The following is a 25975-nucleotide window of genomic DNA, read 5'->3' on the forward strand; positions in this document are numbered from 1 at the left end:
AATTATAAATAGCTATAAAATAGAAACACGTCCCTTATAAGCTGTTTTGATCTGCCGTTCGCCCATTTTTCGCAGGACAAAATCGTTTTTTTGTTTCTTCCTTCGCTAAATTTAATTAAGTCAGATTGAATGCTTATTTTTGATTGGATCAATAAAAACAAAACACCAAAAAAACATACAACACACCGCTGGGTGGGAAGATCAGTTGGGTGGAAAATTTCACCTTCTCGTTGGTGGGCCACGGATCACGGCGAAGCTAATGTGGTGCAGCACAGCAAAACATAGATCACAGTGGAGAAAATATTTATTTTGTTAATATATCAAGATCAAGATGCTGGCGAGTTTTATAGCACGGTCCGATTGGAAAGCAAAAAGCAACGGTTTTGAAGGCAAAGTGCGTTATTAGTTTCACCTGTTATGACAGCTAAACGATGAAATGGATAGCTTCGCTATGTGTAACGCCTGGTAGAAGAGAAGCGGTTCGTTTACACATTTAATGGAGGTCGTTTTAAAAACCAAAAGGCAGATTTTGGGAAGAGTAAACAGGGCGCAAATCCTTTTCTGAAATCGGCGCGTACTAAAGAAAAGAAAGAAAATATATTTCTGATGAAAGTGTTAACATTATTAAGGTGCATCATTATTTTTAGAAAAATGAATTCTTTTCAATCACTTTTACAAAAAAAAGAAAGTGCTAAAATAGAATTCACTAGAAGGTGAGTAGCAAACGGCGAACAACAAGAACTGGCTTCATACCTTGCGGCTGTTCAGCATTGTTTACCGAAACGGTAAAGATAAATACTTACACGATAGCTAGGCAGTGTGAGGTGTCGCGTACTATTTTTAGCGCCCAAGATACATTGCCATTATGAATCGACCGTTTATTTATACATCGATCATTTTTCGTACATTCGCGCGAGGAATGCAATGGGAAGCAGCTTCTGGTACGTCGTTGAGTCTGCACGTCACTTAAGTGATGGTATTGTCGGTAATTCTCGAACCTTTTACCGCAGCTAGCTGATACGGGAGTGAACGCATGCGCCACCAAGTTATTCGGTGTATGGTCAAGGACCGGTTCGGTCGCGTAGTTTGCGGTTAACCCCATTAGGAGAAGGAAATTCGATGCGACGCTGCTGTGCCGTTCTTCGCAATGGTCGAGTCTCCGGAATGGACGGGGCTTGCTTCGCCAAACACAAGCTGGCAAATTGACAGAAAACAGTTAGCTAATGACCTTTTCCTTGGTGCCTTGGAGCATCCTTCCATCAGTCATCACTCGGCAAAAGATCGTGGCGGGACGCGGACGAAGTTTGACAATGTGACCGTTCGCAACCACTACCGGCTGAGTACGATGAGTTGTCAACCCTTGAGGGATGGTTTTCCAATCGGCAGTGAACGGAAAGGGAGCAGAGGCGCTTCCCGAAAAGAAGACACTTTCCCTCGCCTTTATGTCGGCTTAGTCATCGCATTCCGAGACCATGACGAACGGCGGCATAAACAATGTCAACTCGTTACAAGCCGCGTCACGTGTCACCCCATTACCATTGTCCAGCGTTGTTATGCTGCCGTCGTTTTCGCTACAAAGGACAATTATTTTTACTCGTTCGTAAAAGTGATTGGTGCCGAAAATTGTTTGCTTGTTAGCAACAAAACCTCTCCTCAATAGCGAGAAGGAGCTATTTCACAGTATTATACAATTGTGCTGTGTGGGAACGATCTCGACAGCCATGATCGTACGCACGTCTTCCCAGCATATGGTGTATCTCCGGATGCCGAACCGTGCACCCTTACCCTCCTCCTTCTCATCCCCTACACTACATTAGTTTAAGCAGCATCGCATAATTAATGGGGTGGAATTTCGCGATGCAATTATGCATTGCAACCTGGACCTTTTGCGGTGCGCTTTTGGTTCAAGGTGATGCTAATTAGTGCATACACGATGGATGGATACATGAAGGTGGCAATACGTCAACATTGCGTTCTTTAGCCGAGCGTCATCTTGATGGATGGATGGAAAGAACACAACACACAGCATTGGCCATAAAATTGCTCACGATGTGCTGCAAGGTGTGAAGTGCCACCAACCGAACCCGGGTGTGGTGGAATTTTTTCGGTACGATGCTCCCAATATTCGCCTGTTTGCAACATGCCCGTGGTGTTGCAAAATTAATGTCACGTTGTAGTAAAAAATTCGAATCGCATTGAAATAAAACAATTTAAATTAAATTTTAGTTCGTTAAGATTCCTTCCCAGTAAGCGAGTGAGAGACTGGGCGCCTCCATCGGAACAAAGGAAAAATTATCATTTAATTATTACAGAATTTCGCTTGTGGTTGAGAGCGCGAAAAGAAAAACGCATTCTTATTTGCAAAACTCATTTCAATTTCAAGGACTTAATTTCGCATTGCAATAGTGAAACAATTTGTAACGAAAAAAGTGGCGAATAACAATATTGAAGGACAAAAGGCAAATGAATCATGCAAAAAGTTTTTAAAACACGTGGCTATAAACACACGATAAATTTTTCGCACCCTGTATCAAGCGGCACAGAGCAGTAGCACTTTAATATGTTCATCAGAATACAAATTAATTACCCTTGATTCATGCCACCATTGCCGTATTGAGAAAAGGATACAAGAAGAGAGAAAAAAATCCCATCAAAAGACAATAAACCACAATAACCGATGCACTTTGAGCAGTGATGCCGCTTTAAGTGGCTTAAGTCAAGTTAATTCAAACTTTCCACACCGGATCCACCGGATCGATTGTGTCTGTGTGTAGGTTGAACTCAATGCCGAAAAGGTGCAGTAAAAGTAAACCAAAAGTCAAAAGAAGCACAGCAGCAGCAGCACTGGATTTTGTGGTGAAAATATGCACATTTTTTTTTTTGAACACCATTTTGCTTGTTCTCAGTGTGTCGTTTCTTCTGTTTTTTTTTGGTTGCTTTTTTTTACTAACCCGAACGGAACAAAACAACAAACAATCGTCCATCGTGTGCTGGCAGAGTTTGGAGAATGCCGTATGCCAGCCACAGGAGCCGGACGGGATCGTCCGTCGCGATCGCAGCGGGAACGGCCGCGATTCATATCGGTGGAAAGTGTCTAATTTTAGCGCTTCGCATTACTTAATCTCTCGGCCCTCGGCACATTTCCACACGGAGTGTGCAGCAGCAGCAGCAAACAGCAGCAGACCACCGATTTACGACGATCGCGTTCGGTTACTTTTGCTTGCGCAGACTCGTGCAATTCGAAGCGAATTTCTACATCTGCCACCGGTCGACCAGCGGACCGAACGGTTCGATCGATCAGTCGACGAGTTAAACTCACGCCGAAAGCGCACAGTTCAGCGGAAGCTAGTTGGACGCAGCAACCAGCGCACAGCTAAAGCATCTACTACCAGCCTACTACTACTGCGGCGAGCGAAAGGGACGAAACACCAGTGCAGTTGAAAGAGACCGAGAGTGTATTTCTCGGTGTGTGTGAGTGTGAGAGTGAGTGGAAAAATAGTGCCAGATCAGCAGGATACGATCGAACGTGCTTCGTAAGTGTACCAAAGTATATTTGCGTGCGTATGTGTGTGTATAGAATTGCATTGCATCATCAGTAAAAGGGGTGGGTTCCGAGTGCGTGTTGGTTTCGTGAACCAAAAAAAAAACGAAAAGAAAAAGCGAAAAGGAAAAGGAAAGAAGAAAACAGCACGAACGAAAAAAGACACGAGCCGTGTCGATAGTAGAAAAATAGCCGATGTTCTGGTGACCGGCCAGTTGAGCAAGAGAAGTGAAAGTAAGCAGTCGCGTGTGCGTGTACAGGCGATCGCACAGCCAACCCTCTTCTTCTTCTCGCAAGAGGAGACCACAAAAAAGGAAGGAAGAAACCCAGTAAGAAATTTTCATCAGCCTTTTTTTCAACCGTGCGGTAACAGTTTAATAAAGTGGATTAATTAAGGATTCAACTAGAATACCGTTTGTGTGCTGATCGTTGTCAAATAGGGTCAATATTTTTGTTAAATTTGAAGTTATTTTAAGGAGTTTTTTTCGCATTCTGTGATTGGGGTCGGGAAATTTTGTGTGAAAACGTTCGTGTGAAAGCAATGCAGTGACAAAAAATGGTTCATATTTATTGGAAAGATAAACCGAATCCCACCAACGAGGTCCGCGTGGGCGTTCATTACATGTCACGGACATGTTCGGTTCTAGAAACATTTTCTTCATTGTGCAAGATGATGAAAAATGGAGCCTGCGTGTGCGCGCGTGTCTTTAGTGTGTGTGTGCTAGCAAAGAAGTGATCGGTTCGACGGATGGTGATGATGAAATGAGGAAATTTTCGAAGCAACGAAACAACATGTGCATATAAAAGTGGCCCATTAAAGCTTCTTGTTCGCGAAGGGATCTTTTCTTTACCGCTCTTTTACATTATATAATGCGCTGGTACGATCGTGAACCTCCCCGTTTTTGACCTCACACTCTCAGTGCGCCCCTAACCGCCCCTCCCACACACAAGGTGAAGGGGGGAAACTCACAGAAACGTTGGCTTGAATGTTCTTTTTCTTTCCCATCGCCATACCGTAAGATGTTTTGCGAGCCATCCCGCCTTTACCGCACAGCAGCCGTCGAATTCTTCATTGTGTAAACATAGGCCGAAGAAATGCGCGAGACCCCGTTCGGAGCAGTGCAATAATAGGTTCCCAACAAATAAAAAAACAACCGCGGCGCATGAGTGAATCGCGCATTTCCTTTGCCTTCGTTCGATCGGTGCTAGCGGTGCGGAATGATTCCGAAGTGCGAGGGGGCCCGAACGCTTGAGACATGGGTTTGTGTAAAAATAGAAGAAAAACTGAAAAAAAGTCTATAAATAAAATGGGCCGACTGACATCGCCGGGGAATGGGTGCGGATCGGGTGTCTTTTTGGATTGGCGTAAAGTTTCTGAAACCGCAAGAAGAAAAGAAAAAAAACCCACATTCACCCCCAGAGAGAGAGAAAGTTGTAGAATTTGGCGCTTCACTAGCAGTTTGTATTAAATGGCGTGTGTGTGTGCGTGTGTGTAAGTGAGTGTGTTTACTCAAACCCCCTTCCCTTAATGCGTGCGACAGGATATACGATCGGTTACGGTGACCACGCATAAAACATGTCGTTTCGTGGCTGTCACTTTTTCGACTGATGGTGAAATTGTGCGCGAAGTGAAACGGCGAAGTGAAACACCAGCGGCATGGTAGATTTTGTTCGCAAAACATCTTTACCGCAGCGAATAATGATGGGCACGTTTGATTTGAATTGTTCAAGGTTGAAATTGCTGTGCCAGGCGGTGGGATGGATGGTGCGTACCGTGGTCCGGTGGGGCCGTAAGGAACGCATGTGGAATGCGTTTGCCGAAAGGGGATGATGAAAATAGTTAAAACCCCACCTGACAGTAAAAAGAAGGGGGTTTTGTTTTTTGGCGGCGCAGCAACAAAGTGTGCACCCAAGGAAGCAGCCGCGGATCGGGGGGTCGGATTTGTCCTTTTCGGCGGGTGGATTGCACCACCGGGCCTAATGAGCGAAAATCCTGCCGCACCAACCGTCCACCGTCGGCCGGTGACCGTGACGGGGAAATGATCGCGAGTGGGCGAAACATACAGCATTCGGTGACAGACAGCCAAGACCGCACGCGAAGGACGTTGCGCGATGGAATAGTGTGTCAGGGTCTGGGCTGTGAACGGTGCGCTAAGGCTACAGTGCTCGGTTCCAAGTGCTGCTATGAATAGACACGCGGCTCCATGAAAGCTGCTAGCCAAAGAGATGTGTGTTATGAAAATTTAAAATGACAAAAGTTACGTTTTTAGTGCGTGTTGTGTGAAAATATAATGGATTATTGTGTACATTGGGGTGTGTGTGTGCGAAGTTGTAGAAGAAATGATCTACTGTCAGGAATTACTACTCTTGATTTTCTTTTCGAATTATGTTGAAGATTTTATAAATGTTATTAATTTATATTGTTTTCTTTTTCGAAAATTATTAGTCTATTTCACCCTTATTTATATAAATTTATTGCAATCGAAGGAAATGAACGATTTTTAGGGAAACAGTTTAAAATCAGAATTAAACGATCATATTAATCTGTGAGCCTTATTATAAATGAATGGCACGAATTTCCGACCTTTACAAGCATTGCAAACGAATAATATTAAAAAGAAAATAATTTTATATGTATGAGTTATTTTAAAATTACAAACTTTCCTCTTTGTTGGATTTCTTCTTTATAAGAGCAACTATTTGAGATACAACTTGGAAAAAGCAACGTTCCAGATGAATTAATATTAAGCAAATTGTTCCATGGTTAAAGTATGGAAAAATGCATCAGCGTATCGCGTTATAGTGAAATCTAAATTTGTAGATTTTTGTCAAAAAAAGAAACAGGGATTACTAGTTGACTCATTGTAGAAAAGCTGTATGTTTGCTCATAGTATATAAATATAGCACAAGGTGCAACATGGACAGGATGAGCAACCGTTTTCCAACAATAGCATTCTAATAATAGCATTCCGTGCATTGTACAATGAAATTATTCACTCTCAGGTAGTGAAATTAAGTATTATGCATTTTTAATGTTGAAAAAAAAATGGAAATTGTAATATTAGTCATAAATATAAAAGAAAAAAGCTAATTATACGAGTTGCTTTCGTATTATTTGTTTTTAGAGACGATTGAAAATTGATCCTCCAGAAAATAGAGTCTTTTCCCAATGTCTCGTTAAAAAAAATAATAATTTCTCTATTATACACAAGAACATTCGTTAAACATTTTCAAAAGTTGCACGTCACCTATCTTCATCTCTATGATACCTTCAGGAATGCATCTGAAACACAATCCATCTGTCCGTCAGTACAGGAATAGCTTTATTTTTAGGGTACTTTCATGCAAAATTTCGTCTATACTTAGTCAGCCACCTTGCCACGAGGATCGGCTTCTACCAGCGAGAAGACAGCGTGCAACGAAATGGAGGCAAAACATCTGATTTTTTTTCTCTTCTCCTTCTGACCGTCCTAATAATAGGTTCCACTTTGGCTTATGAATAAGCCCCGGTGGTATGTAGTTAACCCCGCGTACAGGGTACAGGGTGTTTTTCTTCAACATTGATTCGGGTTGTGCTCTGTTTTTCCCTTCGACAAAATAGAACGAAAAAAAAACACAACAACTAGACATACGAGTAGTGCACACAAGTGTTTGTTTTGCTTTCGTACGGCGTAAGATCATCGTTCCGGTCAAGCGTTTTGCGATGCCAAGGTGTGTGGTGTATGGTTGGGCTAGTTATTTTTGAATGCATCGTAACGGTGGAGAGAGCGTGTTTGTGTGAAGCTTGTTGGTTGTGAAATTGGAGACTGATCGTACGAGAGACAGAACAACGAATCATCGCCAGAATTCTTTCAAACGAAGGATGTGAAGAAAGTGATTTGTTGGAAAAGTCACAGGATGTTTTTTAGTTATTAAGCTGTAGCTATCAACTTGTAGTGTTTTGCGTTATTCAAAGTGAGTTATGTTGTTGGTTTTTTCTTCTTCTTTTGTTTCGTTTACTCCCGACAGCTTAGTATCACATTCAGAGACTGAGCAGTGAAAGGAAAACGCAAAGTTTTTGTGCACGACCGCAACGCAAAACACCATTCCGTGTGCGAGAAAAAGGGCGCCTCTTTTTCGCCTACATGTTAGTGCCACTGTAACCAAAGGGGGCAGAAGACCGCGTTACGTACCGTTACGTGCTGCTGGTGCACGAAGCAAACGAGAGAAGAGGAGTGGTTGGTAGTGGGCGTTAGTGAGTGTCCGAGCGTAATAGGCAAGGAACCGAGTCGAGGAACAGCCGGACACTGCTGGTGGTGGTTGCCTCCACCGCAAACGAGCAATCATGGCCGACCATGATTTTGCGCCAAGCTTCACCCAGAAGCCGCAGCTGCGGCAGGAGGACGATGGCAACCGGTTGATATTCGAGTGTCAACTGGTGGCGAAGCCGAAACCGAGCATCGAATGGTACCGCAGCGAGGAGCTGCTGTCCGAGAACACGCGGACCAAGTTCAAGATCCAATCGTTCGGCGAGAACAAGTACTTCGTGGTGCTCGAGCTCGACGACGTCATCGATACCGATGCCGGACTGTACAAGGTGAAGGCCAAGAATCGGATGGGCGAGGTTTCCGCATCGATCAATCTGAACTTCAGCCGTAAGTAGGGAACGCAGGTTGTGGGTTGGCGGCGGTGCAGTGCCAGTCGCGAAATTTTTTCACCACCGGTGACGCAAATAACGTGGCAGCAGCGTGTTTCGGTGAATGAGTGGCTAAAATGTATCGTGATCCATTCATGATTTGTTGATCGTACCCTAGGAATGTGGGAGCTAAATTTAGCGGATTGTGGTGTATTTCGCTGAACAAGCTGATCTAACCATGATCCTCAGCACGGATCTCAATTACGAATGCATTTTGTTTTAAATCGATTCATTCAACGTGTGCATACCATTTTTTCCATGTTTCTATGAATTTTGGTCTAATTTTGTAATGTTAGCTTTTGAGCGTAAATTCTAAAAACAACGAAAACAAAACAAAAAACTCACGATTCATTTCACACAATAGTTACCCATTCACTGTTGACTCTGCACACATAAAAAAAAGATAAAATTCGTAGCACTTTTAATTAAAGTAAAAAAACTCCCACGATTAACATGTCAATATTTCCTCTGTTCTCGTTTACCCACCCACACATCATGTTGTACGTGTCTTGTGTTCAAAATTCAACCACAGCTGCTGATGAACCTGTCGAAAAGTAAGTGTGCCCCGTACATATGCCGTACTATCGCGTTGTTTCGGATTGTTTGATGTTGCTCTATTATGTTTGTGCATTCGTTCTTTCCCACTCCTTTCGCTGTCCTTTACTGTTTACTATTTAAGCACTGTCAACAAGTTTAGTAAATCCTCCTTTTTGCTTTTACCACATAATAAATGCGCTTCCGAATGATTCTCCAATTTTGCGCTACTAATTCCACTGCCTACGACCAACTACGACCGGCCACTGTGCTACTGTGACAAGCAGAAAAAGTAGAACGCAAGGAACGGTATGTATTTGCTCTGCGTGTTTACGTTTTTGAACGATTGATTGTGCTTATGTGGATGAAATGGTTAAGGCAAAGGTGTTTGGTTTCGTCTTTTACTAAACCTCTGGTTCTACCCCTTTGTACACAGGCAAATCGACGGTGTTGCACCAACGTTCATCAAGAAGCCCTCCATCAAGCAGGAAAACGATGGCAAACGACTCATTTTCGAGTGCGAGATTAAGGCTGACCCGAAGCCACAGATCAGGTGGTCACACAACAGTAAGGTTATCGATAATACCCCGAGGCATAAGGTAAAGCTTTCTTTAAAAAAGCTGGAATCGTTACGAACGCTCCCCTAAACAAATGCATTCGTTCATTTCCAGTTTAAAGTACAAAATGACGGTACAATGTACCGTGCCACACTAGAGGTCGATAATGTGTCGTTCGAAGATTCGGGTAAATACAAGGTGACAGCCAAAAACGAGCTAGGAGAGTCGAGTGCAACGATCAGCCTGAACTTTGACAGTGAGTATAGCGTTACCGGCGTGATGTCAAGCTACACGGTATTTGACATTTTTTTTCTACAGTGCTCATCCCGATCGCAGCCTTTTGTTTCCTAATTTTGTTTAATTTAAAGGTTAATTTGTCGTGTGCCATTTTGCCAGCCACCATTTTCACCAATCGTCATTGTTCATCAAAAACACATTGATCAGTTCATGCATTACCGTCATGCGTCACAGATTTCGTTGATGTTGTAGATAGTATGTTTACTACACCGTTAGTATACGGTTGATTTACTCACGCATCTTTTTTTATTTAAGTATCAACAGCATCATCGTCCCATCGCCATGCAACGCCATCTCGGTGTAAATTCATTCCCATCATGTCTCATTCCCCATGACCATTTCATTCACTATCGGATTAAACACAAATGAGAGAAATCAATATAACGCGAATCATTGCTATCGTAACAACTAAATCGGACACTATAAAAAATGTATCTACGCAAAGTAGAGGGTGTAAATGCTTTGCAAAACTGGAAGATCTTAAACACAAGAAAAATGAACCCCCCCGGTCATAAACAATATGCAAGAGGATCGCAAACCGATCGGTACCAAAAGAGATGCAAAACAAATCGAGAAAGACATGTACAATAAAATCGAGAAGTAGTTCAATAACACGAAGAAGGTTATGGTTCGGTAGTGGTTTCAAACAAAACGCTGATCGCACACCGAATGGGTCGGTTGTGTTGCACACAAATCAAGAAATGTTTGGTTTTTCTGTAATCAAGTATCAAGTAGCAACAATGGTTTCGGTACAGAATGTATGTCTCTGTCTGTTTCTCTCTATTTCTCTCTCTCTGTGTGTGTGTGTGTCCCTCTGTTCTCTTTATGCAATGGATTGCAAATTACAACGTCAACTCATTTTTCCGTCCCTTCCCGTTTAGGTGAGGAAGTCCCGGTACCGGCGGATGGCTTCAAGCCTGCTTTTACAGATCGACCTGTCACACGACAATCGGACGACGGCAAGAATATAATATTTGAGTGTAGATGTATCGGCGATCCAAAGCCAAACTATTCATGGCAAGTGTCGTATATTTGATTTACTATTTAATTTACCTCTAATACGCTAGTAGTAGTACGAACAAAATTTCGTATGACGAGATCTCGCTTTGAACATGGCTGTGGTCTGAGTCTGTCCAGCGCAGGCTCGACAGTTTGTTTGAGCGACGACTTGCGACTAGCAGCGCTAACTCTAATTTCCTTTCCAACTGATGGCACTCCTGTAGGTTCCATGAAAAGAATGAGATTGCCATGGCTGGCAGGTTTAGCAGTGAGGTCGAGGAGGACCAAAACCACAGCTATCTGATCCGTTTCACGATAAAGGATGTGAAGCAGTTAGACCGAGGTGTATACAGTGTGCTTGCAAAGAATAAGCATGGCGACTCGACGGCTGTCATCAATTTGAACTTTGACTCTAGCTCGAAACTGATGTAAGTTTGCGATGCCTAAGCGTAAAGACTGTTTGAACGATTGCATAAGGAGCTGGCAATGTTTTGGGCAATGAAATGTCTTCAATTTCAATAATATTTACGTTAGCGTTAGCTTATGAGCGGATGTGTACATGAAAGCTCCAATGGAATCGTATCAACATGTTGTCCCTTGAAAATGAATGTTTTTAACAACACACACACACACACATGTTCTGCCTTCCTATTGCTGTGTAGAAATCCGGAGGGCAAACCACCCCGGTTCCCACAGAAGCCAACCATCTCCCAGAAGGGAGATGTGCTTTCGATGGAATGCATTTTAGAGGCAATGCCGGTGGCTGACATTACCTGGTATCATGGTCAGGACCGGATCGAGGATGGCGAACGGTTCAAGATCCTGCGGAAGGCCATTTCCATCGATACCTACCTGCTCACACTGCAGATCTCGCTACCGACCGCCAATGACGGAGGCATCTATCGCTGCCATGCTTTCAACCCGTTCGGGGAAAGTAATGCGCACATTACGCTTAACTTCAAAGGTATTTCCACGTTCCTATTCCTTATCTACCATAAACCGTGTTGCGTTCACTGGTTGTTTTCCTGTGTTTTCTTTGTTTTTTTGTTATCATTTTGATTTCTCTACTGATTATCATGCACTACTTTTGTTTCTTGTGCCACCTTATACGTGTGTTCGGTGCTGTGTTTTGTGAATTATTTTTTTTTTTCGTTTGTTCGTGACCTGTTATCTATAGTATGTTTCGTGTTCTGTTACTTGCTCGTATTTTCGCATATACTGTTTTATACTGTACCGCTACGATCTATTTGCTAGACTGTGTTGATTTGTTTCTTTGATGAAGCGTCTCTACTTTGTCTTTCCCTTGATGTTGCGTGTACGATTGATCAATGATCAAGTGTTCGTACGATGTATTATGTTTTCTTCAGTGCTATTTGTTCCCTTGTGCTAATGTCGGATTCTGCAGCTTTGGAGCATTTTCTGATTCTTTTTTTTCCACAACAACTATTGTGTCTGAGAGGTGAACGTACCACCATACTTCAGGCATTCCTTGGGCTCTTGTTTTGTAAAAAAAGTGAATTATTTTGCACAACTATATCTTTCAAAAATGATCATGTTATTACGATAGCAAACAAAGATTGATCACGATCTTTCAGCATCATTTAAGGCTACTAGAGAGCAACTGCTTATGGCTGCAAACAAACACGGAATGGCAGCTTCGCATCATAACGTAGTCTGTAAGAAAATGTTCATCGACCGTTCCGTAGTAGTGGTTTTCTTGATTTGGCTTTTAGTTTCAAAAAAATACCTGACCTGTTTGCTAACCGATCGATTAAAATTTCTCTTGATGCGCGTTTGAGTGAGTGCAACATTGTTAACCGCTTCGAAAACAACGCTTCTGTTCTACAACTTTACCAAAGGGCCAAACAATTCCAACTGATAGTTCTGTTTTCAATTCCACCTTGCTAACCCGTGAAGCGAATGAAAACGAGCGTGGATTTGCACCGTCGTTTGTGGAGAAACCGAAGATCATACCGAACAAGCTGGGCACGCTGATAACGATGAAGTGTAGATGTAGATCGAAACCGAAACCGACCGTCAAGTGGATGCGAAAGAAGCAAGAGGTAACATCGTCCAACAAGGTTGCACTGGAGGTGAAAACAGTCGACGAGGACACGTACGAGCTCACCCTGAACATTAAGGATCCGAACGCGGACGATGGTGGCAGCTACTCGTGCATAATCAGTAACGAGTTTGGCGAGAGCAGCGCAACGCTCAATCTGAACATCGAGGCCGAACAGGAGACGACCAAGAATGCGCCCATCTTCGTGGAGAAGCCACACATCGTCTCGCTGGACAATGGTAAACTGGTGCGCATGGAGTGTAAGGTGAAGACGGACATCAAGCCGGATATCACGTGGACACGCGAAGGTCGACTGCTGCAGGAAACTTCCAAGCTTAAGATGACGATGACTCAGGAAAAGGACGTCTATCACATCACGCTCGTACTGAAGGATCCACAGACGGAGGACTCTGGCACGTACAAGTGCAACATCAAGAATATTCTCGGAGAGTTAAATGCTAATTTAATTCTTAATATTGAGAGTGAGTAGTTTGGCTTGTGGCTGGCGAGAGGATAGAACACTGTATTTACCCGTTGTTTTCTTTTTGCAGTTATTCCTGTGATAAAGGAAAAGCCGAAACTAGTTACGAACGTTAAGAAGCGAACTGCTTCAATCGAGTGCTCGGTGGCGTCACGCTTCAAGCCAGAGTGCGTCTGGATGAAGGAGACTACCGTCATCAAGGAAACGCACCGGCACATGATCAAGATAGAGGAAACTCGTGAGGGCGAGTTTTCGGTCAAGCTCAACATTGTAGGTTTGAGCGAGGCTGACTTCGGTGCGTACAAGCTGGTGGCCAAGAACGACAAGGGCCAGGCAACGTCCCAGGTGATCGAGATCAAGGACATTGTGTTCGAGAAACCGCCTGCAACGAAACCGATCATTGACGCCAAGTTCAAGGATGTGGAGATCGATGAAGGTGGTGATCTCACGCTGGCGGCCGGTTTGGCACAACCCGATCGTCACTTCAAGGTGTACTGGATGAAGAACAAAACGATCCTGAAGGCCAGCGAAACGGTCATACAGGAGTTTACTGGGCGGATGGCTAAGTTAGTGGTCAAGAACGTAACCGTAGAGGACGCCGGTTCGTACAAGGTCTCTATTAGCAACGAAACCCAGAGTGATGAGTGCGAGTGCAAGGTGAAGGTGAACGCCAAACCGAAACCGAAGGACGAAGAAAAACCGAAGAAGAAACCAGCCAAGAAGGTAGAGGAGGAAGAAAAGCAGGAAGAGAAGGTAGAGCTGAAGAAGGTGGCCAAGAAAGAGACGGACGAGAAGGCCGAAGAGGAGAAGGTGAAACTGAAGAAGGTTGAAAAGCAGGACCTGGAGAAGCAGGCCGAAGAGGATAAGCTGAAGCTAAAGAAGGTCGAGAAGAAGGAGACTGAGCTCAAGGTGGAAGAGCAGAAGGTGCAGCTCAAGAAGGTGGAAAAGAAGGACGGTGAGCTAAAGGTGGAAGAAAAGAAGGCTGAGCTGAAGAAGGTCGAACGAAAGGAAGTGGAGCTGAAGGTGGAAGGCGAAAAGGTTGAGCTGAAGAAGGTCGAAAGGAGAGCGTCCGAGGCTAAGGTGGAGGAGAAGAAGGTGGAGCTGAAGAAGGTCGAACAGCCGGACAAAATCGAAATCAAAGTCGAGGAAGCGAAGAAGGTGGAAACGAAGAAGGAGGAGAAAATCCAAATCAAAGTCGAAGAGGATCGCCGTGGATCGATACCGAAGATCAAAGAGGTAATACTAATTAATTTACTAAGCTTTTCGCTGGGCTGGTGTATGTGTCAACAATTCTCATCCGATGTCTGATTGCAGGAACCTGCCCCTGCCCAGAAGGGCTTGGAAGCTCCAAGTATCGAAATCATCCGAGACAAGGGTAGTCGCCGTGGTTCATTTATGGACGATCGTCGCCCAAGTTTACTGATCAACGATGATGTAAGTAAAATCATCATTCACAGTTATAGGTCCTGCCGAGTGATCCAATCCGTGTTGTTGTACTAAAGCGTACGTTTACATACACAGTGGTACTGTTTACTCACAAAAAATGCACCTTCTACATCGACTGTGGTTAACGATTCGCCCGTGCAACTTGTTTTGCTGGGTTCTTTTTTTGCGATTTACGTTACCGTTTCGACGCCCTGAAACGATTGACTTTGTGTTCCTAACAGTTCTACTCTTCTTGTTACTTATCTTCGTTGTTCAACTCTGTATCGTTGGTGGTAAATGTGCGAAAAACGACGAACCGTTTTTACTTGTATACATTCTTCCAAGACCAAACTAAGGCCTGGCGAAGTTATCGACGAACGAAAGGTGAATATACAGCTGTCGGTGATGTACACGCCAATGATGAGCAATGAAGTAACGAGCATAACGCTCGGTTCCTGCATTGCGCCACGAGTACTGTTTATTCAAATGCTAACTGACTCAAGAAGAACTATGTTAAAAATCCGTGTTGCTATTCTGGTGGACAGTGGCGCGTGTGTTGTTGCAGTGGAAAAACTGTTCGCTAAAGCTAGACCTGCCCCGGCTTACTTTCGACGTATGATCAATATTTTCCATCCGCAATGCTAACAGTCTATGCTACGGCTGCATTGAATGCGCATCACAACTCAAGAGCGTAACTTCCCGTACCTGTTAGCAGATGGGGGCTAAAAATAGCGTAGACCCCGATGGTGTGTGCAGAATAGATAAATGTTCACATGTTGAAAGTTTGGCGATTTTTTTTACGAAAGCAAACGAGGAGAAGCCAGCGCTGCAAAAATAGCGGAAAATTCGATTATTTTCCTGCCGCAACTTGGCTCTTTGACTTAAGTGAATAATTTTGTTTTTACTTTTTCCTTTCCAAGCTGCCACCGACTCCGTCTCTCTGTGGGGTAGCTTGAATTGATGATTTATTGCGATTTGCGATTTGAAGAAGCATTTTAGGAAGCTTGTAGACTGCCAACCGTAGGGATGGTTGGTTTCGACCTAATGGCGGGAAGCGGAAAGGATTGTGAAAATTGATTACTGACATACGAGATGTGCTCGGGCAAGGTGTTTTTCAATAGCTTCGCAAAACATACATAGCTGGGAAGGGTGATCCAACACAACCATTTCGAGTATACTATCGAATATCACGTTTTATCGAAAGAATTTGTGCACTAATATTGAACATCTTTCTCTCCCCTTCTTTGATCGCGATCATTGGTACGATTGTGTGTGCGTGTGTGTATGTTTGTTCATGTATCTGTTTGCATGTGTATTTGGTATGTATGGGAACACGTGTCTCATGTGGTATGTGTGGTTTGGAACAACGAATCATTGCGATGGTGGACGTACGTCTGGGTTTGCTGACGACTGGTTGCGATTAAAAATATCAAATATCACGCAAAACTGGCGCTCTGCAGAAGCGACGACCATCAATCGATGTGCGTCGTCCGAGCATACAAGATATGGATGAGAAGATCAACCAACCGTCGACACCGTTGCGAGCGATCGGCGAAGACGGCAAGGCAGCCATCATCGTCGACTTCCAGGAGAGCTACTCGGCAGTAGAAGGTTTGCATATTTCGTCTGCTTCCTAACGCTTATGCTGCTGCCTAGAGGGTGTTTCTCGAGTGTGCAATGTCCGTAGTGCCCGTGCATCTGCTTATGCTTGGCCCTTGCGTCTTCCGATGCAGAACGGTAGAGTTCCAACGAGTTCCAATGTGTTGTGATTTTGCAGATCAAACCGGATATATCTCGGTGCAGGTTGAAGGTAACCCGGCACCGACCTGGAAGTTCTTCAAGGGTATTACCGAGCTGGTGGACGGTGGTCGCTACAAGCATCATACCGATGGTGAAAGCAACACAATTACGCTTTGCATCCGCAAGGTAAAACCGAACGATGAGGGCAAATACAAAGTGGTCGTCTCTAACGCGCACGGCGAAGACAGTGCCGATGTCCAGCTCTACGTATCGGACGCCAGCGGTATGGACTTCCGTGCTATGCTGAAGAAGCGAAAGTACGCCAAATGGGGCAAAGAAGAGAAGGATCCTGATTGGGGCGATCTGAAGGAGGTGGAAAAGCCGAAACCTCAACTGAAAAAAGTGGAACGAGTATGTGTTTTGTTAGCTAACCGATGGTGTACAATCTCATTTGTGCTAATCATTTTGCGAGTGTTAATTTCTTTCGCTTGTCCTGTGTTATTGTTGTTCAGAGACTAATGATGATCTTTCTTAACTGTTGCTACAGAAACAAGACACTTTCTCGAAGCCCTTGGTGGATATTACTTGCAAGGAAGGCAAAGAGAAGAAGGTGGTGTTCGAGGCTACCTTCACCAAACCGAACGCCAAAGCCAAGTGGTTGTTCCGTAAAGATGTGAGTACCGGAATTGGTTTCGGGAGGGTAAAGCGACAACCTTTACGGTGAACTTGTTTGTTCGTTGCAGGAAATCTTCACGGGATCCAAGTACAAGTTCAAGGCGGAAGGTGATAACTATACCTGTACCATCTTTAATCCGAAGGTTGAAGATGGTGGCAAGTATACGTTGGAGATTGCCGGTATCTCTTGTTTCGCGTACCTGAACGTGGAGGAAGCCGATCCGGTCTACAAGTTCACCAAGAACCTTAAGAAGGCTGAGAAGGGTTTCCTCACGCACGACTGTACGTTGGAGTGCGCTGTTGACAATTCTCTGGCACCGATCGGCTGGTACAAGGGTGAGACGAAGCTCGAAAACAACGACAAGTACGTTATTGGCAAGGATCTTAACGGTACGGTTACGCTGATCATCAAAAACTGTACGGCGGATGATGCTGATACGTATCGGTGCCAGATTGAAAAGCAAACAGACAAGACGGAGACGAAGCTTAAGATCCTGGAGTACAACTATAAGTTCACGAAGGTGCTCAAGAGCCAGCAGCTGTTCGTGAAGGACACGGTAACAATGGCTTGTGAGTTGGATCACGTTCTAGGCAAGGTGGAATGGTTCAAGGGAGATGAGAAGATCGTTGAAAGCGACAAAGTGCAGATCGTGAAGGATGGTCGCAAGCACAAGCTGATTCTAAAGGATGCTGCCAAGACGGATAGTGGCGTGTATCGTTGCGTCAGTAATGCTGACAAGACCGAAGCGGAAATCTTTGTAAAACGTAAGTAAACACTTAACGGGAAGTACAATCGATTGTTTCGATACATCTACACTATTATTACAGGGCCGAACAAGTTCATGAAGAAGCTGAGCGATACGGTTGGCAACGAGACAGAGAAATTGGTTCTGGAAATTCAAGTACAAGACGAGGAGGCTGATGTTGCGTTCTTCTTGGGTGATACCGAGCTAAAGAAGGACGGACGCGTCGATATCATCAACAATGGTGATGGTACACATAAGCTGGTGTTCAACAAGCTCGAGCTTACCGATGCCGGTGAGATCCGTTGCGAGTGCGGTCCGCTGACTAGCAAATGTACGCTGAAGATCAACAAGAAGGAAACGAAGCCCAAATTTGAGGTACCGCCGAAGGTTGAAACCCCTGCCAAGGTGGAGAAGGTACTGGAGGTGCCATTTACAAGTAAGTACATAGTGCTGTTTTGTCTTTTTCCACCATTGATGCAATTCATAAGAATACATTGCTACTCTTTGTTGCACAACTACAAACTGTACATAATGTGTTGTCTTCTTCGACACAGCCGGTGAGTCGCGCCAGTCTAAGGTGGTTGCAAAGTTGTACAAAGATGGCAAACCGGTACCACCGGAAGATGTTGATATAGTTGTAGAGAACGATAAGGTCGTACTGAAGTTCAAGAAAACCGAATTTAAGGATTCGGGCGAGTACAAGATTGAACTGACGAACGCCACTGGTACAGAAGAGCATACCACTAATGTTGTCTTCCAGGACAAACCGCAACCTCCGCAGGATCTTGGCTGCATCGGTATCTATCAAACGAAGTGTGTTGTGAAGTGGAAGGCACCGGAAAATGATGGTGGAGCACCGTTGGAAAAATATGTGGTTGAGCGTCAGGACGTGTTCAAGCGGTCGGGTTGGGATGTGATAGGTGAATCACCCGGAGACCAATGTAAGTTTAACTGTAACGATCTCGTTTCGGGCCGGCACTACAAGTTCCGGGTGAAGGCCGTCAATAAGATGGGCGAATCGGAGTACTGCGCGATGGAGAACGATATAATAGCGAAGGATCCTTGGACGGAACCGGATCCACCACGCGATCTGAATATTGCCGATTGGGATAAGGACTTTGTCGATTTGCGATGGAAGGTACCGAAATCGGACGGCGGTGCGCCCATCACCAGCTATATGGTGGAATACAAACCGTACACAGCCGCCAACTGGAAACACTACGCAGATGTCGGTGCTGCTGAGCTGAACTTGACCATACGCGGCCTAACGGTGGGCGAAACGTTTGAGTTCCGCGTGAAGGCTGTCAATCAGGGTGGAGCAAGTAAGCCGAGCAACAGTACCGAACCGCTAAAGATCCGCGATCGCTATGTGAAACCGTTTATCGAAGGTGAAGGACTGCAGCCTATTACGCTAAAGAAAGGTCAAACGGTACGTTACTATGTACAGTATGGAGGTGAACCTGAACCAGAAGTTGTATGGGAGAAGGATGACATTCTGGTGATATGCGATTCCGAAAAACGAAAAACGATCGACGTTGAAAGCTACGCTACAACGATACAGGTACGGCACGCGGTACGTTCCGATTCTGGTGACTATAAGCTACGGTTAAAGAACAGCAGCGGTGAGTTTGTCACGATTGGCAAAGTATTAGTACTGGACGTACCGACGCAACCCATTGGACCGATAAAGATTGAGAAAGCGCGATCAAATCATGTAGTAATCAGTTGGCAACCTCCAGAAGATACGGGTGGTTGTCCATTGACGGGATATTTATTGGAAAAGATGGATGTCGAAAATGGCACCTGGCTACAGGCTGGTGAGTGTGGAGCAGATCAGACGACGTTCGATTTCACGCATTTACAGAAGGGTCGCAAGTTTGAGTTCCGTGTCAAGGCATACAACAAGGAGGGTGAATCCACTCCTCTGGAAACGCTGTTGGCCGTGAAGACGGTCAATCCATATGGTAAGCTCAAAGCCAATCTGTCTGAATGTTTGTGCGTGAAGGTGGTACTTCTCTTATTGTTAGTCATTGTCTGAAACTTAAGTCTGATTAAAACAAAAAAACAAAAATTGATATAGTTGAAGATGCCACTGTCGATATAGACGTCCGGTAGCATTGATTTGATGGTAACCAATCTTTTAACTCACCTTGAATCTCAAATCAGATCCTCCTGAGGCACCGGGTAAACCAATTGTTGATGACTATGGCGTTGACTTTGTGGAACTGAAGTGGGAGAAGCCCGAAAAGGATGGTGGTCGTCCGATCACGCACTATGTCATTGAGTGTAAGAACAAGTTCCTTACCGATTGGACGGAGTGTGCCAAGACCGAGAACGATGACTGCGTTGGTAAGGTGCACGGTTTGAAGGAGAAGGTAGTTTACCAGTTCCGTGTCAGAGCCGTCAACAAGGGTGGCGCATCGAAGGCTTCGGAGCCAAGCGATAACCACACCGTCAAGCACAAGAATCGTAAGTATTGTGATGTTGGTCAAATACAACGCGTTTGTGTTGCGTGTTTTTGGTTGTTTAAATATTTCTGTTGTGCACTCTGTGGCTGCTAGTATTTAGTAGCAAAGTATCGATATGCTGTCAATGTTATGGTACGTTACTGAAACGCGCACCTAACTCGGTGGTAAAGTTTTGCTCCCTCGGTATGATCGCGGTCTGTCAAATGGTGTCAATTATGTGTTATTTACGAGGTCACTAACATATTTGTACAAACTGTTCTTTGTGTACCATCTACTTGCAACGCCGTGAAACGTACAGTGAAGCCACGTATTGATCGTACAAATCTGAAGAACATTACCATTAAGGTCGGCAAATCGATGATCTGGTCGGTTGACGTTAAGGGTGAACCGGAACCTGAGATCATTTGGACCTGGCGTGATGATATTCCTCTGACGAATACCGAAAACATCAAGATAGAGAATGCTAACTATCATTCGAACTTCTCCATCAAGGATGCCAAACGTGCGGATACTGGCAAGTATAAGATCGTTGCCCAGAACGTTAACGGCAAAGATGAGGAAACGGTCGAGCTGGTGGTTCTTGGATCACCAGGCAGACCACAAGGCAAGCTGGAAGTTTCGAACGTTACCAAGAAGGGCCTGAAACTGAAATGGAAGAAGCCTGCCGACGATGGTGGCAGCCCAATTCTGGAGTACAAGATCGAGAAACTAAAGAATCGCAATGGCAAGTGGGTCCGCTGTGGCACGGTAACCGGTGGTCCAGAAATTCTAGAAGCAGACATTACCGGTTTGGACGAAGGAGCAACCTACAAGTTCCGTGTGATCGGTGTTAATGCCGAAGGTGACGGTGAGCCATTGGAATCGGAAGAAGTGGTTGCCAAGAACCCATACGATGAACCATGGAAGCCAGGCACGCCAGAAATTGTAGACTACGACGACAAGTCGGTGAAATTGAAGTGGGCTGCACCGAAATCGGATGGTGGCGCTCCGATTCAGAAGTACGTGATCCAGAAGAAGGATCGATTCAAGGACTGGGAAGATGTGAGCGAAGTCGATGGCGGAGAAACGACTGCCACGATCGAAGATCTGAAGGAAAATACTGAGTGTCAGTTCCGGATTGTCGCTGTCAATAAGGCTGGCCGTTCGCCCGAATCGGATCCAACGAAGTCGCACATAGTGAAGCATCGTGCACGTAAGTATAGCAATCGGCACAAGAGACGCGCTTAGAAGTACGCTTATTAAATGCGTACGTGTATGCAAAATTGATCAACTGTCCAACCGTTGGTTGGTTCCTCATTTCACAGTAAAACCGCGTATCGATCGTACAAATTTGAAACCGATTGTCATCCGCGCTGGAAAGATGGTTCATTACGATGTCAACGTAAAGGGTGAACCAGAGCCAGAGATTACCTGGATCGTTAAGGAGAAGCCTGTGTTGGCTGATGACAATTACGAGATCATCAACAAGGATTACAACACTAAGTTCACGCTTAAGGATAGCTTGCGTAAGCATAGCGGTGTTTACAAGATCCAGGCGAAGAACGAACATGGTCAGGATGAGGCTGAGGTGGAGATAACGATTCTGTCCAGCCCAAGCAGACCGAAGGGTCCACTGGAAGTGAAGGATGTTACCAAGAATGGTTGCAAGCTGAAATGGAAGAAACCGGATGACGATGGTGGCAAGCCGATTACAGGTTACGAGCTGCAGAAGTACGATCAGAAGGTTGGACGTTGGGTACCGATCGGAAAGGCACCAGCCGATGCCGAGGAGTTCGATGTTACCGGTCTGCAGGAAGGCCAACATTACAAGTTCCGCGTGAAGGCTATCAACGATGAGGGTGAATCGGAACCATTGGAAACCGAAGAGTACATTGTGGCCAAGAATCCGTTCGACGTACCGAAAGCTCCTACGGATGTGGTTATCGTCGATTGGGACAACCAGTCGGCCACACTGGAATGGAAACGGCCCAATTCCGATGGTGGTGCTGCTATCACTGGATACTTCATTGAAAAGAAGGAGAAGGGAGAATCGAAGTGGGAACCAGCTATCACCACAAGCTCGCCCGAATGTCGTGCGAAGGTGGTTGATCTGCCAGAAAAACGTGTCTATCAGTTCCGCGTAAGTGCGATCAATAAAGCCGGAACTGGTGAGGCTTCTGATCCTACAAACTTCCACACTGTGAAGCATCGTTACCGTAAGTATAATACCGTGTCGATAACACGTGAGCATTATGCTGTTCTTTTTGCTAATAAAAATGTCACTTGCGGTTTTGTGAAGTTCGTACGGAATGTTTGAGAAAAAACGATTATCTCTTCCAGTGTTGTATGAATCTTTGATAATGTAGTATCATTCTCTTTCCGCAGTGCGTCCGCGTATCGATCGTACCAACTTGAATCCGATCACGATCAAGGCGGGTCTTTCGGTGCAGTACGATATCGACATCGAGGGTGAGCCAGCACCGACTGTTAAATGGTTCCACGGCGAGAAGGAACTGGCAACCGATGCCGATTATAAGATCGACAATGTCGACTATAACACGAAGTTCTTCATCATGCGTGGTCGCCGCAATCTTACTGGCAAGTACACAATCGTGGCTACTAATTCCCAAGGCGAAGACCGTGCCGAGGTAGAGATCTGTATTCTCAGCAAACCGGGCACACCGGAAGGCCCGCTGGAGGCGTCCGATATTCACAAGCATGGTTGCAAGCTGAAGTGGAAGGCACCATTGGATGATGGAGGCATGCCGATCGAAGGGTACGAAATTGAGAAGCTAGATCCGTTGACCGGTCAATGGATTCCATGTGGACAGAGCACGACACCCGAAGCGAACATTTCGGGACTGCAGGAAGGCAAGCAGTACAAGTTCCGTGTCAAGGCCTTTAACAAGGAGGGCGATAGCGAGCCACTGGAGATGGAAACCGTGATCATTGCGAAGGATCCGTACAGTGTGCCGTCCAAGCCCGGTCGTCCGAAGCCAACCAACTGGAGCAAAGACTTTGTGGAGTTGGAATGGACTACACCCAAGTCGGATGGTGGTGCACCTATTACAGAATACATTATTCAGAAGCGCGACAAGGCTTCGCGTAAATGGCAGGATGCTGCTACGGTCAAGGGAGATCGTACTAAAGGCACGGTTGAAGACGTGGAGGAAGGCCATGAGTATGAGTTCCGCGTTGTTGCCGTGAACAGAGCCGGACAATCAGAACCAAGTGACATTTCTGATTCGGTTATCGCGAAGATGCGCTTCCTGGCGCCGAAGATCGATCGCAAGAATCTTGACAAGAAGGTACTGCGTAGCGGCCAGCTGTTGAACGTGGAGGCCGACGTTACTGGTGAACCAGCGCCGAAGGTTACTTGGGAATTCAAGGGTAAGCTGGTCGACGGTAAGGAGGACGATCGCATTAAGCTGGACAATGAAGAATACAAGACGAACTTGGTGATCAGAAATCTGAAGCGCTCTGATGCCGGTATCTACAAGATTACCGCAAAGAACGACTCCGGAACTGATACGGTTGATTTGGAGCTGGTCGTATTAGCAAAACCTTCGAAGTGTCTTGGTCCACTGAAGGTGACGGATGTGACGGCCGATGGATGCAAACTGAACTGGTTGCCACCGGAGGATGATGGCGGTGAACCAATTCAAGCGTATATTGTTGAGCGTATGGATGTGGACAATGGACGCTGGATTCAGGTGTGCGAAACACGCTTCCCTGAAGCTGATGTTACTGGACTCCAGGAAGGTAAGGAGTACATGTTGCGCGTGAAGGCCGTCAACAGCGAAGGAGAATCAGAGCCGCTGGAGACCGACACGAGTATTAAGGCGAAGAACCCGTACGATGCACCAAGCGCACCTGGCAAACCAAAAGCAACCGATTGGTCTCGCAAGTTCGTTATGCTGGAATGGAAGGAACCGGAGAGCGATGGTAATGCCCCGATTCAGAAGTACATCATTGAAAAGAAGGATGTGAACAGCACCAAGTGGCAGAAGGCGATGGAAACTGACGGACCTGAAACGAAGGCTAAGGTGCCCGATTTGTTCGAGGGAACAACCTATCAGTTCCGCGTTAAGGCTGTCAACAAGGGTGGCCACAGTCCATATTCACCACTGTCGGACCCGGTGACGGTGAAGGATCGTTTCGCACCGCCGCGAATCGACCGTTCTACATTGAAGAATATTACTCTGAAGGGTGGACAGTCGTTGCGGTTGGACTGCAAAATCAGTGGTGAACCAGCGCCAACGAAGTACTGGCTGCTGAACAAGGCGCGCGTCGAGAAAGATACTCCTGATGTACGCGTTGAGTTTGAAGATTATCGTGCTAAGCTGAGCATTAGCAATATCACACGTGCCCATGGTGGAAGCTATGAAATCAAGGCTGAAAATGCATCCGGGTACGATGAAGCTCAAATCACAGTTACCGTGCTGGATAAGCCAACGGCTCCCGAAGGTCCGCTGAAGGTATCGAATGTCCACAAAGAGGGTTGCTCGTTGAAGTGGAATCCACCACTAGACGATGGAGGTGTGCCCATCGAGTACTACAACGTGGAGAAATTCGACAAGGAAACGCAGCGTTGGTTGCCCGTGGGACGTACGCATGATACCCACATGGATGTGGCTAATCTGGAACCGGGTCAGGAATATTTGTTCCGCGTATCTGCAGTGAACGATGAAGGTGTTTCCGAGCCGCTTGCTACGGACACTTACATTACTGCTAAGAATCCGTTCGATGAGCCTGGCAAACCGGGTACGCCCGAAGCATACGATTGGGACAAGAACTTTATCGAGCTGCGCTGGACGCCACCGATGACTGATGGTGGTTCTCCTATCACGAAGTACATCGTCGAGAAGCGGGTCCATGGTACGATCAAGTGGATCAAGTGTGCCGAAGTACTTGGTAACAAGTGCGAAGCAAAGGTTACCGAGCTGAATGAAGGCGAAGTGTACGAGTTCAAGGTACGTGCCGTAAATGAGGCTGGACCAGGTATTTGGAGCGACCACAGCAAGCCAATTACTGCCAAGCCACGCAAATGTAAGTACAAGGAAGCATGTGGTTCACACAGTTTGTAGGTAAAATGAATATTATTTTGCTTTACAGTGCCACCGAAGATCGATCGTCGCAACTTGAAGAATCTGAGCATTGCTATTGGTGAGCCGTTTGGATTTGATGTGAAAATCTCAGGTGAACCTGCACCAGATGTCGACTGGACTATCAATGATCGTATGGTTACGGTAACGACTACTCGTACGATCGATAATGTGCCGTACAATAGCAAGTTTGCTAACCAAAATCCGGACCGACGCGATTCGGGCAAGTACATGATCAAGGCAACGAATAAGTTCGGTAGCGATCAGGTGGAGATCACTGTGACAGTGAGATGTAAGTGTCTGATAGTGGATAGTTTTTTTTTATCTTGTGCAGTCGATTAATAGAATTCATTACGTAACTTTTCAGCTAAACCTGCCGCTCCGGAAGGACCACTGGAGGTTAAGGACATGACCAAGGATAGCTGCAAACTGGAATGGAAGAAACCGAAAGATGATGGTGGTGTACCGATCGATCATTACGTGATTGAAAAGTTCGATCCTGACAATGGTATCTGGATGAATGCCGGCAAAACTGATGGACCCATCACCGAGTTCCCAGTGGAAGGTTTGGTACCTGGCCATCGTTACAAATTCCGCGTGAAGGCTGTTAATCCTGAAGGCGAATCGGAACCGTTGGAAACCGCCGGAACAGTTGTTGCGAAGGATAGCTTCTGTAAGTACATTAAGCTTA

At 45.5% G+C, this 25975-nt stretch overlaps 1 protein-coding gene across 9 annotated transcripts in view; it reads left to right on the forward strand.

Annotated features, from left to right (window-relative positions):
- The first annotated feature begins 3267 nt into the window (after positions 1–3267).
- LOC125774819 (twitchin) overlaps positions 3268–25975 on the forward strand; it is a 36098-nt gene continuing 13390 nt past the window's right edge. Inside the window, exons 1-24 of one of the 9 annotated variants that reach the window (XM_049445061.1) lie at positions 3268–3533; positions 7550–8175; positions 8749–8770; positions 9187–9349; positions 9422–9563; positions 10486–10621; positions 10828–11031; positions 11266–11567; positions 12521–13147; positions 13217–14382; positions 14461–14580; positions 14917–14955; positions 16032–16182; positions 16349–16722; positions 16859–16984; positions 17055–17751; positions 17815–18168; positions 18287–19696; positions 19899–20201; positions 20499–21392; positions 21505–22395; positions 22565–25228; positions 25295–25576; positions 25652–25957. In XM_049445061.1, coding sequence (XP_049301018.1) covers positions 7866–8175; positions 8749–8770; positions 9187–9349; positions 9422–9563; positions 10486–10621; positions 10828–11031; positions 11266–11567; positions 12521–13147; positions 13217–14382; positions 14461–14580; positions 14917–14955; positions 16032–16182; positions 16349–16722; positions 16859–16984; positions 17055–17751; positions 17815–18168; positions 18287–19696; positions 19899–20201; positions 20499–21392; positions 21505–22395; positions 22565–25228; positions 25295–25576; positions 25652–25957 — 11683 coding nt within the window. In that variant the 5' untranslated portion in view covers positions 3268–3533; positions 7550–7865. The other 8 variants (XM_049445063.1, XM_049445062.1, XM_049445065.1 and 5 more) reach the window with 8 other exon arrangements.

Source organism: Anopheles funestus, chromosome 2RL (assembly GCF_943734845.2).
Source record: "Anopheles funestus chromosome 2RL, idAnoFuneDA-416_04, whole genome shotgun sequence".
Classification (NCBI taxonomy): domain Eukaryota; kingdom Metazoa; phylum Arthropoda; class Insecta; order Diptera; family Culicidae; genus Anopheles; species Anopheles funestus.